Source organism: Symphalangus syndactylus, chromosome 20, assembly GCF_028878055.3.
Source record: "Symphalangus syndactylus isolate Jambi chromosome 20, NHGRI_mSymSyn1-v2.1_pri, whole genome shotgun sequence".
NCBI classification, from domain to species: Eukaryota; Metazoa; Chordata; class Mammalia; order Primates; family Hylobatidae; genus Symphalangus; species Symphalangus syndactylus.
In genome coordinates this window covers 17,102,598-17,117,806 of record NC_072442.2, presented here as the reverse complement: position 1 = coordinate 17,117,806, position 15,209 = coordinate 17,102,598, and the positions used below count along the sequence as shown (strand labels likewise).

The 15,209-nt window shown below is 42.4% G+C and overlaps 1 protein-coding gene across 2 annotated transcripts in view; it reads right to left on the bottom strand.

Moving 5' to 3' along the window:
• PPM1D (protein phosphatase, Mg2+/Mn2+ dependent 1D) overlaps positions 1-13,018 on the bottom strand; it is a 68,516-nt gene extending 55,498 nt beyond the window's left edge. The window contains exon 1 of one of the 2 annotated variants that reach the window (XR_008653161.2): positions 12,290-12,969. Coding sequence is in view for 1 of the 2 variants with exons in the window: in XM_055257592.2 (XP_055113567.1) it covers positions 12,290-12,761 (472 nt within the window). In the remaining variant the exon portion in view is untranslated. Of the gene's footprint in view, positions 1-12,289 lie in introns of both variants that reach the window. The other variant, XM_055257592.2, reaches the window with a different exon arrangement.
• Between the last annotated feature and the right edge of the window lie 2,191 nt (positions 13,019-15,209).

Below are 15,209 nucleotides of genomic sequence, written 5' to 3'. Positions count from 1 at the left end.
AAACGAAAAAAAAAAAAAAAAAAGGCTACACTGCTTTCACTGTAGCCCTTATTTAAAGGGCTGATTTAAGCAGTAATACTATTTAGTATTACATAGTACACACTTCCCCCATATCCACAGACTTAATGGAATATCAACTAGCTGGACAAAAACTAATAGCTTCTCCTCAAAGCTCTTAACTGATAGGTTAGAAGCCTATTATGGTAGAAAAGGCCAAGTGCAAGACTTTGGAGCACCTCAACAATGAGACTTTACTCCAAAATAATAATTTAAAAGGATTGTCGCATCCTTCAAAGAATAACAAAGATTCCTGCCACCAGTAAAACAAGAAAGAAGAAGGGGTGGCAAATCTTATCTATTCCTATTACATAGTTTGACCACTGCAAAAGTCTGATAGCTCTTGGAAAATGACAGTGGATTATCATAACCAAATGGTGACTCCAAATGCTGCTGTTTCTTATTTATTCTCTTCATTGAATAAAAAACAGACTGTTATCTGGTACACATCCAGCAGCAAGACCCTGATGAAACTGCTACCTAGATTCCTAAAAGTATCCGGGTTTCTGATCTTTTTATATCCTCAGCTTTACCTTTCCTTTTTTGCAAGAATAATTCTATTTTCTTTTTCTTGAAGCAATAGTGTGTAAACCACCAAATCCCATCAATTTTAAATATTTATAGTATTTAATTCCTACACACAAAGAGATTCTCCTACATAACTACGATCCCATCAAAATCAGGAAGTTAACAATGATACCATACCGCCTGCATACAGGTTTGTAGCCTAGGAGCAATAGGTTATACAATCTAGGTGTGCAGTAGGCTATACCATCTAGGTTTGTGTCAGTACACTCTGATATTCACACACCAACACAAAATCACCTAAGACACATTTCTCAGAACATATCCCTGTTGTTAAGCAACATATGACTGTATATAAAATTATAGAAAAAATAATCTACAGGACAGAAAGTGGCTCAGTGGTTACCTAGAAATGGAGATTGAAGAATGTGGGATAATTGCAAATGGTCACAAGGAAACTTTTGGGCGTGATAGATGTTTATTGCTTTGACTGTGATGATGGCTTGACATGCACATTATGTCAAAAATTATCAAAGAGTATACTTTAAATGTGTACCATTTATTGTATGTCAATTATACCTCTATAAATCTTTTTTTTTTAAATACCCACATGTAGCCACTGACTACATGTATACTGCAGTCAACTGGACAGCACACATGTAAAGGACAAAAACAAAAATGATAGAGGACTTAACTGTGAAAGCAGAGCTGTATACCTCTTAGAAGAGAACACAATAGCATCTTAAAAACATGAGATATCAAGAAAATGATTAATAAAATTACATAAGTTTAAGATCTTCTGTTCATTAATAAACATCACAAAGTGAAGAGACAAACTAAAAACTGGAAGATACCTGCTAACTCTGTAACAAAGAATTAGTATCCAAAATACATAAAGAATTTTGGGCCAGGCACAGCAGCTCACACCTACAATCCCAGCACTTTGGGAGGCCGAGGCAGGTGGATCACTTGAGGCCAGGATTTCGAGACCAGCCTGGCAAACATGGTGAAACTCCATTTCTACAAAAAACACAAAAATTAGTCAGGCATTATAGCACATGGCTGTAATCCCAGCTACTCAAGTGGCTGAGGCAGGAAGATCGCTTGAAACTGGGAGGCAGAGCCAAGATCACGCGCCACTGCACTCCAGCCTGGGTGACAGAGCAAGACCCTGTCTCAAAAAAAACCCAACAAAACAAAAAACCCCCACAAGATACATAAAGAATTTCTACAAATCGGCAAGAAAACAATTCAATGTTAACATGGGCAAAAAAATTAAAAGGTATTTCATAAAAAGAAAACATGGCCAGGCATGGTGGCTTACACCTATAATGTCAGCACTTTAGGAGGCCAAGGTGTGCAGATCACTTGAGGTCAGGAGTTCGAGACTAGCCTAGCCAACATGGTGAAACCTAACTCTACTAAAAATGGAAAAATTAGCTGGGGTGGTGCTGCATGCTTGTAATCCCAGCTACTTTGGGAGGCTGAGGCAGGAGGATCGCATGAACCTGGGAGGCGGTGGTTGCAATGAGCTGAGATCGAGGCACTGCACTCCAGCCTGGGCAACAGGGCAACAGAGCGAGACTCCGTCTCAAAAATAATAAGGTACTCAATCTTATGAGTAATCAGGGAAATTAGAATTAAAACCACAATAAGATACAATTTCACCACCATAAAATGCAGACCACTTCAAGTATTGGCAAGAAGGTGAAAGAATCATACTCTCCTATACTTCTTCAGGGGAATAAACAGGTATAAACACTTTGGAAAGCAATTTGGCAATATCTAGTGAGGTCCAAGATATCACACCTCATGACCCAGCAATTGTTACCCTAGTACACTAGAGCAGGGTCAGCAAACCTTTTCTATGAAAGACCAGAGAAATACTTTTGGCTTTGCAAAACATATGGTATCTGTCACAACTATTCAACTCTGCTGTTGAAGTGTAAAAGCAGTTACAGACATTGTATAAACAAATGATCTTGGCAGTGCTCCAATAAAAAAATTTTTATCTACAAAAATTGGTGGTAGCCCAATGTGGCCTGTAGGCTTTACTTTGCCAAACCTGGGCTCTCAGAGAACCCCTCAGATATTTGAACAACAACCAAAGACATGTACAGAAATATTCCAAACATCATTGTTTTTAATTATAAATAGTTGCAAAACTAAATATCCTTCAAGGATACAATGGATGAGCACGATATTGGTATATTTATACTATCCATAAGTGAAAATGAACGAACTAGAGCTACGTGTGTCAACATGAAGAAATCACATACATACTGAACCAAAAAAGTAAGACCCAGAAGAATAGAGTAATACCCCCTTATCGCAGGGGCATATGTTCCAAAACCCCCAAAGGATGCCTGAAACTTTGGATAGTACCAAATCCTATATACACTATGTTTTTTCCTATACGTACATACATATCTTTTTTTTTTTTTTTTTTTTGAGACAGAGTCTTACTCTATTGCTAGGCTGGAGTGCAGTGGCACGATCCCGGCTCACTGCAATCTCCACCTCCCGGGTTCAAGCAATTCCCCTGCCTCAGCCGCCCAAGTAGCTGCGACTACAGGTGCACACCACCGTGCCTGGCTAGTTTTTTGTATTTTAGTAGAGACAGGGTTTCACCATGTTGGCCAGGATGGTCTTGATCTCCTGACCTCATGATCCGCCCACCTCGGCCTCCCAAAGTGCTGGAATTACAGGCGTGAGCCGCCGTGCTTGGCTCCTATACATACATATCTATGATAAAATGCAATTTATAAATTAGGCACAGTAAGAAGTTAACAACATTAATAAAATAAAACAAGTATAACAATATGCCAGCATTACTACTCTTGCTCTTTGGGTCCATTATTAAGTAAAATAAGAGTCACTTGAACATAAACACCACAATACCATAAGAGTTGATCTGATAACCAACACCCAAGATGGCTACAAAGTGACTAACAAGCTACTAAGTGACTAACAGGTAGGTAGCATACACAGCATAGATATGCTGGGCAAAGAAATGATTAACATCCAGGGCTGACACAGTGGGATGGCACAAGATTTTATCATGCTACTTCCAACAGCACACAAGTTAAACTTACGAATTGTTTATTTCTAGAATTTTATATTTAATATTTCAACATTGAACAAAGGTAACAAACTGCAGAAAGTGAAACCACACATAAGAGATGACAATACCGTACATATAGTAAGATGTCATATATAAGTTGTAAAAACCATGCAGGCTGGGCACAGTGGCTCACACCTGTAATCCTAGCACTTTGGGAGGCCAAGGCAGGTGGATCACGAGGTCAGGAGTTCGAGACCAGCCTGGCCAACATGGTGAAACCCCATCTCTACTAAAAATACAAAAAATTAGCTGGGCGTGGTGGTGCGTGCCTGTAATTCCAGCTACTGGGGAGGCTGAGGTAGGAGAATCGCTTGAATCCAGGAAGCGCAGGTTGCAGTGAGCCGAGATCACGCCATTGCACTCCAGCCTGGGAGACTAAGCAAGACTCCATCTTAAAAAACAAACAAACAAACAAAATACAAAATATACTGTATATTGGTTAAAGATATAAATACTGGTTAAAGATATACATAATAAAGGCCGGGCGTGGTGGCTCACGCCTGTAATCCCAGCACTTTGGAAGGCCGAGGAGGGCAGATCACGAGGTCAGGAGATCGAGACCATCCTGGCTAACACGGTGACACCCCGTCTCTACTAAAAATACAAAAAATTAGCCGGGCGTGGTGGCAAGTGCCTGTAGTCCCAGCCACTCAGGAGGCTGAGGCAGGAGAATGGCGTGAACCGAGGAAGCGGAGCTTGCAGTGAGCCAAGATTGCGCCACTGCACTCCAGCCTGGGCAACAGAGCAAGACTCTGTCTCAAAAAAAAAAAGATATACCTAATAAAATTATAAGCAAAATAGTGAGGATGATAAACACTGAATATAGAAGCAGTTGCCCCTCATGGGGAGTGAAAAAGATGTAATATGACGCAGAGAGAAGGGGCTTTAACTATATTGGTAATGTTTTATTATTTTATTTATTTATTTATTTATTTTTGAGACGGAATCTTGCTCTGTTGCCAGGCTGGAGTGCAGCGTGATCTCGGCTCACTGTAGCTGGGACTACAGGCGCATGCCACCACACCCAGCTAATTTTTTGTATTTTTAGTAGAAACTGGGTTTCATCAGGTTCTTGACCTCATGATCCGCCTGCCTCAGCCTCCCAAAGTGCTAGGATTACAGGCGTGAGCCACCATGCCCGGCCTGGTAATGTTTTATTTTTTAAGCTGAGTTATGGATGGGTGTTTATTAAATTATTTTACACCTTTTTGAATATTTCATAATATAAAGATTCAAAGAAATCTAGTTTTACCTGCATAATGTAGAAACTAATTAGAATTTAAATTGCTTCTCTTTTCTCTAAGTGATATCAACTCTGGAGAGACTACCTAATACGGATCAAAAGTAATGACTGATAATGAAAATGGAAAAAATAAATTTGAACTTGATAAGTAATATGGCACACAACTCTTTCAGAACATATAATTTATGAAAAGGTGAAGATCCTTGATAATGAAAAAATGCGAACCAACATGAAACAAGATACACATTTAAAATTCCATAGTTTAAGAGGTTTCTCCAAATTCAATTCTCTCTCCCCACTTTGGTTTCTTTCCATTTTAAAGTAATGCCAAATCTAGAACCAACAATTTATGTTAAGATTAACTTCTTCACGATTTCCTTGGTCATACTCTTTTAAAATGAATGCTCTAAATCTTCAGTCCAAGTTAACAAATGAAACTTTTGTATTTCATCTTCCTTTACAAATACTGTGGCCAATTCCCTGTAATCACACCAGAGATCACACTTCACAGAATGTCATCTTTCTATTGACTCTTTTGATAAGACTATGATACACAGCTAAAAGCTGCACTTCGTTCACCATCTTCTTTAAACTACCAAAAGAAGGGACAATGAAAACATTATTTCCAATAAGTAAACCTAAAAAAGCCTACCCAAACTTTAAAACTTATTTCTGCCAGGTGTGGTGACTCACGCCTGTAATCCCAACACTTTGGGAGGCTGAGGCAAGCAGATCACTTGAGGTCGGGAGTTCAAGACCAGCCTGACCAACATGGAGAAACCCCAGAGACAGAGTCTCACTTCTTCTCTACTAAAAATACAAAATTAGCCGAGTGTGGTGGCACATGCATGTAATCCCACTTACTCGGGAGGCTGAGGCAGGAGAATCACTTGAACCTGGGAGGTGGAGGTTGCAGTGAGCTGAGATCACGCCACTGCACTCCAGCCTGGGCAACGAGAGCAAAACTCCGTCTCAAAAACAAAACAAAACAAACAAAAAAACTTATTTCTTAGAAGGCAAGCATAATAAAAGGGCAGTAAACATATATATGTGAATATAAATTAGGCATAACCTAAAACTTATGATCATGAATAAAGAAAAAAGAAAAATAATGACTTTTTAATAAAGAATATATTCAGGTCTGGATGCAGTGGCTTATGCCTGTAATAACAGCATTTTGGGAGGCTCAGCTGGGAAGACTTCTTGAACCCAGGGTAAGGAACCAGCCTGAGCAACATGGCAAGACCCTGTCTCTATAAAAAAAAATTGAAAACAAAAAATTAGCTGGGCACGTGCCCGTAGTCTCAGCTACTTTAGAGGCTGAGGCAGGAGGATCCCTTGAGCCAAGGAAGTCAAGGCTGCAGGGACCTTTGATCATGCCATTACACCCCAGCCTGGACAACAGAGCAAGACCCTGTCACACACACACAAAAAAGAATATATTTATATACTCTTTCATTCCATACTGTACTTGCCAAATCTCCCTACCTCGAGACAAAAATAAGCCATTTTAAAAATTTTCCTTTGTAAATTTGGGAGGCGTACACATCATTAGAAAGACAGAGAGGTCAAGCTTAACACCAAATAATTCAAGAAGGGCTCAATAACATAGAAAAGGTATAATTTTAAAATGTAAGATAGTCCACATTCATCAGGATTTTTTCTTAATGGAAAAGTTAACAAGTGTTAGAATATGGGGAAACTGGAGCCTTCATACATTGCTGGTAGGAATGTAAAATGGTACAGCTGCTGTGTAAACAGTTTGGCAAGTCCTTAAAATGTTAAACATAGAATTACCATACGATCCAGCAATTCCACTTATAGGTTCATACCCAAAAGAATTGAAAAACTGGGATGCAAACAAATGCTTGTACACCAATGTTCACAGCAGCACTAGTCACAATAGCCAAAAAGTGGAAACAACCCAAATGTCCATCAACAGAAAACTGGATAAACAAAATGTGGCATGCATACATCTGTGTGATGGGATATTATTCAGCAGAAATTCTGACTCATGGTACAAGTGAATGAACTCTAAAGACATGCTAAATAAAATAAGTCAGACACAAAAGAACACTTTTCTACTTAAATGGAGTACTGGAATAGTCAAATTCATAGCAGTACAAAGTAGAATGTGGAGGTTACCAGAGATGGGAAAGGGGGAAACAATGAGAAATTATTTAATGGACACAGAGTTTCTATTTGGGCTGATGAAGTTTTGAAAGCTGATAGTGGTGATGGTTGTACAACCTTATGAATACACTTAATGCCACTAAATTATACACCTAAAAATAGTTAAAATGGTATAAATTTTATTTATTTATTTACGAGACAGAGTCTCGCTTCTTTTCCCAGGCTGGAGTGCAATGGCGTGATGTCAGCTCACTGCAACCTCCGCCTCCTGGGTTCAAGCGATTCTCCCACCTCAGCCTCCCCAGTAGCTGGGGTTACAGGCACACACCACCACATGTGGCTAATTTTTTTGTATCTTTAATAGAGACGGAGTTTCACCATGTTGGCCAGGCTGATCTCAAACTCCTGACCTCGGGTGATCTGCCCGCCTTGGCCTCCCAAAGTGCTGGGATTACAGGCATGAGCGCACCACGCCCGGCCTGGTATAAACTTTATGTTATCTGTATTTTAGCACAATTTTTTAAAAGGAGAAATTTTAATTAAAAAAATGGAAGAAAGTCCATTTATTTATTTACACTCGACAGAAATTCAACTAAACTCAACTAATTCTTGAGCAGCTACTTTGGGCAAGGTATTATGTGGTCAATCCTAAAACGATTAAAGATGAGTAAGGCGGTATCTCTGGCCCCAAAGACCTCAAGATTTCGCTGACAGGCAGATACTATAGCAGACTAGCATCTCCCAGTGGTCTGTGTAATCTTTATAGGGATTCTACGAGGCCAAAATTATTTTCATAATAATTCTAAGAGTTTATTTGCCCTTTTCACTGTGCTGACATTTGTACTGACGGTAGAAAGCAACGGCTGGTAAACTGCTGGTACTTTGGCAGGAGTCAAGGCAGTGGCACCAGACTGAGCTATTAGTCATTGCATTCTTCACAGCTACCTAATTACAGTCAAAAAAAGCAAGCTAGTTTCACTTAAGAATATTCCTGGCCAGGAGTGGTGGCTCACGCCTGTGGGAGGCCAAGGCAGATGGATCACTTGAGGTCAAGAGTTCGAGACCAGCCTGGCCAACATGGCGAAACCCCGTCTCTACTAAAAAAAATACAAAAATTAGCTGGGTATGATGGCACACGCCTGTAGTCCCAGCTACTCAGAAGGCTGAGGCACGTGCAACGCTTGAACCTGAGAGGCAGAGGTTGCAGTGAACTGAAACTGTGCCACGGCACTCCAGCCTGGGCAATACAGTGAGACTCTGTCTCAAAAAACAAAAATTAAAATTAAAAAAAGAATATCCTTGATGACACAATAAAAATTAATTTTATTAAATCCCAACCCATGAATACCTACTTTTTTTTCTGTTGCCCAGGCTGAGTGCACAGGCTCCATCATGTTTCACTGTAACCCCACCTCCCAGGCTCAAGCGATCCTTCCATCTCAGCCTCCGGAGTAGCAGACTACGGGCACATGCTACCATGCCAAGCTAATTTTTTATTTTTTATAGCAACAGGGTCTTGCCATGTTGCCCAGGCTGCACATCTTTTTAATATTCTATATGACAAAAAGGAGACTATATAAACAGACTTTTGTTACATACTGCAGGAAAAGCACCTGTGATTGTCTGAGTCATGTAATGAGCTAGCCACATTTTTCATGGACCATCATCTTTACTTGAGAGACTGATAAACTGTGTTAATAAGACTTGGGCATTTGGTGTACATCTTCAACATGAACAAAGTGAGCTTTTCACTTCAAGAAAAACTGACAGTATTTGTTGTCAATGATACATTTCTAATTGTTGCTTGAAAAATACATTTTGGAAAATATGTATCCACAACAGTGAACTAGATAGCTTCCCAATATTTAAAGAGTTTTCTGATGAGATCAGTGTTATTAACAAACATGATTTTCTTTGATATTGTATAATGAAATGTGTTGCTATTCAGAGGATGTTCTTAACTGAGTGAACCATTATTTTCCAAATAACTAATGCACTATGTCACAAAATCACACATGGATGAGATTCGTTCAAAGTACAAAACAGACCAATGGATCTTAATGTATTAAGTATGAAATTCATTACTAAGGTTTCAAATTCCAATTCAACTAACTTTAAGAAACTACTTTTCTTCCACCTTTCTCTGGGGGGGAAAAGAAAGCTACCATTTTAGTGCAGAATATCCACAATTATCTGAAAAGACTAATAAAATATTTTTCCTTTTTCCTACTACATATGCGTGTGGGGCTGCCTTTTCTTTAGACACTTCAACCAGATAGCGCAAGAGATTGAGTGCAGAAGTGGATATGATAATTCAGCTTTTTTTTTTGAGATGGAGTCTCACTCTGTTGCCCAGGCTGGAGTGCAGTGGCCCGATCCCAGCTCACTGCAACCTCCGCCTCGCGGGTTCAAGCAATTCTCTCTGCCTCAGCCTTCTGAGTAACTAGGATCACAGGCATGCACCACCACACCCGGCTAATTTCTGTATTTTTAGTAGAGACGGGGTTTCACCATGTTGGCCAGGCTGGTCTCAAACTCCTGACCTCAGGTGATTCGCCCGCCTTGGTGTCCCAAAGTGCTGGGATTACAGGCGTGCGCCCGGCCATTCAGCTGTCTTCTATTAAGCTAGACATTAAAAGAGGTTTGCAAAAATGTAAAACAACCCCACTCCTCCCACCACTATTTCTTATTTGGGGAAAAAAGTGGTTTTTCTTTAAAATATATATATATATATAAACATGTTTGTTTTTAAAGAAATATTTTTAAATTGTCTAAGTTTAAATTTCTCATATAGTAAATACTGGAAGATGTAGCCCACATAAGCAAAAACTCTTTGGGGTCCTCAATAAGAATATAAAGGGTTCTGAGAGCAAAAAGTTTGAGAACTACTACTACAATCCAATGAGCACTACAAAAGTAGAAAAAAGGGTGCTCAATTCCAAAAGAAAGAAGTCTTCACAGAAGAAAACATACTGACTGGGAATCTACATAATGGATATATTTTTGTTTGAGTTTTCCTTGTTGGGGGGTGCAGGGTGAGAGAGGCAGAATCCAAGAAAATGGAAATGGAGTATTTCGCTGTGCCCTGAAAAAAGATGAGTAGAGACTAATGTAATGGAAACTCGTGTAACAAATATAATTCACTAGAGAGGCTGAATATGTACAGGAAAGGGGTTGGCCTGCAGATTACAAACTACAGTTTATTTTATAGAAAATGTGGAGCCATCCAACAATTTGTGACTGAAAACAAATTTTAAACCTTCATTTCCTTTGTCAAGACTCCCAAAATAATTAGCATACTTTTTTTTTTCTTTTTCAAGCTTTGAGGACGAAGTCTGAGGTCTAGCTGTGGTACAAAACAAACTTTAACATTTTTCTGGAGTATAAGGCTCTAAACTTTATGCATCATAAGAGTGAAAGCTTAATTCGAAAAGTCTGTGTCTGTAAAACTAAACCATACATATTTATATTTAACAGCATGGCCCCTGCTTTATTAAAAAATGCCCCTGAAGGTCCGGCAGGGTAGCTCACGCCTGTAATTCCAGCACTTTCGGAGGCCGAGGAGGGAGGATCGCTTGAACCCAGGATCGCTTTTTGCCCAGCCTGGGCAGTACAGTAAGAGTGCCCACACCCGCCCCCCGCCCCTGCCCGTCTCTTAAAAAAAAAAAATTTAAATACTAATGTAACGGAGTTTATACCTTAAAGATTTTTTATCCTTGAAGTTCAAACATATGGCAAATTCATGTTACTCCCAAGTATACTGCAAAATAAACAGGACTCTAAATAGTTCTTTGTGTCTAGTCTTCCTCTCTTGTGCTGCTGTCGACTTCTTGTTGCCCTGCAGTCAATGATATGACACTGTTCTACAATACACTACAGTGCTTTCAGCTCTACGGTGCCTACACAAAAACAAAATACATCCATAAAGAGGGGCCCCTGGGATGGATGGGAAACGCCTCCAACAAGCCTAGTGGCTGGTTTTTGAGTCAATCAACTAATTCTTGGCAGAAAGCCAAGCAAATGGAAAACAGACTTTGAAACCGGCTAATCTACAACTCTTTGACAATACCTTTCTAAAAATGTTCTGTATTTGCTAAATCTAACTCTTTTCTCTACGTCTCTACCCCTCTGCTGAAAATAAAGCAACTTTATTATGCTGCCATAAACAAGGTTTTTTCCCACCACTGGAGAGTATTGTCTTCTTTGCTCTAACAAAGATGCATGCCATTTATTCACTGCAATAGATAAGCAATTATAATGCTGTAAGATGATTCTGTATATGTTGGGTACAGAAATCCTGCCTGCTTTACAAACATTTAAAAAAACTCAAATGAAACTACAACTACCCCGAAATTTTTAGACATTTAAGACCTTTATTTCCTTCTAGCATACAGTAATTCCTTGCCTTTTCTTATTTTGATGGGCAGTTACAATTTATAAGTACTTTTTAAACTAGGAACTGTTGAGAACTATCTGAAAGCAATCAGCTAAGGCAATTTCCAAAAAGAAAGCCCAAGCAGAATTTAACGCACACCCTTAACACGGGGCCAGTTTAAGAGGTAACAACACGTTCCGCGTTTTTAGTTTTCATAAGCAGTACAGGTTTATGATCCTAAAAACATCTCACCATCATTACAACGGAATTCCTTCCAAAACTTTAAGTTGCCAGATGGTTACATTTCAGCCCTTCTAAATTAGCTTACGCTTTACTCCAGCAACCAACCCCAGCAATCCCGGGTCAATCTGGAGAACTGACACCACCGATAGGAGGCAACCGAGAGGGATAAGACTTTCAGGAGCAGAATTATGACAGATTCTCTAAGGAAACACTACAATTTTTCCTTCGCCTGGCCCAGGTGCAACACCGATTTATCTTTTGGCCAAAATCTGGCGCCAGGCTTCAAACACGTTTTCGCTGGTTGCCACCAAAGTGAAGCAGGGAAGGGAGAGGACTGCTTCCCATTGATCCTTGGAGGATGGAAATAAAGCAAGAAGAGGCTGCAGGGAGACGGCAATCCTATCTTCCCCAAGGCCACTTGGTTTGCCCGGACCTCCACCCAGCAAAGCGCTATTCCAGCGTTTAGTCATTTCCATCAATGTACACTTTGGTTGCGCTCTGGGTGCCGGGGGCCCACGCGGGGCTGGTGCCATAAAAGCCCTGAACTGCCTGAAAAAGGGGCGGGCGCCAAACAAGCCAGGGAACTTACCCAGTTTCTTCCACATGGCGAGGTGACAAGCGAGAAAGCCTTTGCGGATGGCAGCGCAAACCTTAGCCGGCTCGGACGAGGTGAAACCCTTCTGCTTCTTGATGAAACCCCACAAGTGCTCCCGGGCAAACTGTGCCGCCTCCCGCCCGCCGTGCCCGTCGCACACGGCGAAAAAGGCCACGGAGGAACGGCGGCGGCAGCAGCGGCTGGGTGCCGGCGAGGCCCCGGCGTCCGGGAGAGGGTCGCGAGCCTCTCGGGCTGCCACCGCTGGGCCTTTCCCCAAGACTTCGCCGCCGGGAAGGGCGGCCGGCGACGGCCGCGGAGGCAACGGCTGAGACAGCGACCGCCGCGGCGAGGGCTTTTCTTCAGCCGTCAGTTCGGGCTCCACAACGATTTGAGTAACGTCCTCCATGTACTTCCTCCCGCCCTGGTCGGAGAAGACGCTCACTCCCAGCGAGTACAGCCCCGCCATGGCCGGCTGGCCGGGATCCCGCCGGTTCCACGCAGCCCGCCGAATCCGGCGGCGGGAGATACACTAGGCGCTCGCCGGCCAACTATTGTTTATCTTCGACGACGCCGAGAAGGGGGAGGGGGCGGTCCCGGAGAAGGGGGGGCGCGCAATGTCTGGACTTGTCCGCGAGAGCTGGGCCGGAGCGCAGGGGTGAGTGGAGCCAGGCAGTTGCGCCTGCGCACTGCGCTTCCCCCCCGCCCGCACCCACCACACAAATCAGGCGTTCTCCCCCGCTGACGTCACTCGGCTCTCTGAGCTCGACCAATCCGGAGTCGAGTGGAGCGAGCCCGCCCTCCGTCCCCGCCTTCGCTCCCGCCCGCGACGGCCGCGCTCCCTCCTCCCGCCGCTGGCGCTGGTCCCGCGCACCTCCTAGTTTGCTTCCCCCACGCCGCGGGCGTTTTCGCCCTCCGGGATGTCGGCAGTTGCTGATCCTTTCCCGAGCGGCTTGGTCTGTGTAGGCTTTTGGCTCAGTCCAGGGTTCTTAATGCGGCCTGCTGGCCTTGGCGTCCCGCTGCTTGCTTTGCTGGGAAGGTGGTGTGGGCTCGGGCCCCCAGCGAGTGGAGAATGAAGGGAGAAGAGTTCACCCTCCTCCTAAGCGAAATGGCGGGAAACCTCCCTTCCAAAGGGCGATTGTGAGCTGGCCGGAACAAGTGCGGCACCCTTGAGCTGGATCTGGGTGGGACGTATCCGACTGGGAATGGAGGAGGGAGGGAGTCCAGTTCTGTTGTTTAAAAAGCACTTAGGAAATTTCCACCGTCAGCTGCACAGTCTCGGTTCACATAACTAGGTATGTCAGAGACGTAAGAGGGCTGTATTCTAACGAATTCCTAAGCAGATCTTTTCGGCTTTTGTTAAAGGTAGTGCTCGTTCCGACCAGCTCTGGATACAGCATTTTATTCCTGCGGTATCACTTCAAGTTATCACTTGAAAATAACTGACAAACACTGCCAAGAGCCACAGTGCTCTAACGGTTTGGTGATCGTCCCCTCTCTTCACCGAGTCGGTCACAATCCCAACGCTAAAACCTTTGCACGGATTTTCACGGAGTTAAGCCGCAGAGCGAGGAATACACTAGTATTTGCTCAGTAGCATACGTTTTGTAGTTGAATCACTTTAAAGTTCACTTTTCCCGTTTTTGGCCACTTCGTCATCAATCTGTACTTTCCTGTAAAACCTTTGAGGTTTTCAAATGGCCTGAAAACAGTATGGAAACGGGAATGGGGGGAATGTTCATACAGTTGGCACAAGAAATACAAATAGAAAAAATCTTTATACCAGTAAAAATATAAATAAGCAAAATTAGCTCAAGAAAATGTAGAAAATCTGAATAGATCAACTAAATAAAAATAAATACAATCGAAGATATTCATTACCCCAAAAAGCACTAGACCAGATGGTTCTAGGGCATAGAAACGCTTGAAAAAAAAAATCCCAGGTTGTTTGGAGAGGTAGTCATAACCCTGTTAATAAAACCTAAGCATTATGAACACTAAAAGGAAACCTACAGACCCTGTTTTGTAACGATGAATACAGAAATCCTCAATGAAATATTAGCATTGTAATTAGGGAGCAGCCTCCATATCACAAGAACGGTTTGTGTAGCTCTATATTATTCATCTTACCGTTCACCGCGTTTGACTCAAGAGATTACCAAAAGATAATTCCATCATGCTTTATAATCCTTTCCACCTCAATCACAACCAGTAGGATCTGCATCATCCATTTATTGCTCTGGTATCTCCATGCTACTCTCTGCTTCAATTACTCCGATTCCATATCCCACTCTTCACCAAATATCCTAACCATTTCACTTCACACTTTTGATTTCAACATCTGCCATCAGCCACTTCCTCTTTATTCTTAGCCTCTTCTGTAAATGCTCCCATCAACTTCCCATTCCAACTGAAACCCGGTTTATCACTTAGCAAAACTACCTCCCTTGCAACTTTTCAAGTACAGGAGGTTATTTTTCCTCTCACAGGTATTCTTATCTATGGCCTATTCCTCATATTACCTCCAAACCACTTCTCTTCCTTCCTCCCTCAGAAACTCAAATGCTTTTAAAATTTATGCAGACACGCGGTGGCTCACGCTTGTAATCCCAGCACTTTGGGAGGCCGAGGCAGGCGGATCACGAGGTCAGGAGATCGAGACCACGGTGAAACCCCGTCTCTACTAAAAATACAAAAAAATTAGCCGGGCGTCGTGGCGGGCGCCTGTAGTCCCAGCTACTCGGAGAGGCTGAGGCAGGAGAATGGCGTGAACCCGGGAGGCGGAGCTTGCAGTGAGCCGAGATTGAGCCACTGCACTCCAGCCTGGGCGACAGAGCGAGACTCCGTTGCAAAAAAAAAAAAAAAAATTTATGCAGACTACTACTACTCTGAGATGCTGTCAGCTACTGATCCGTGG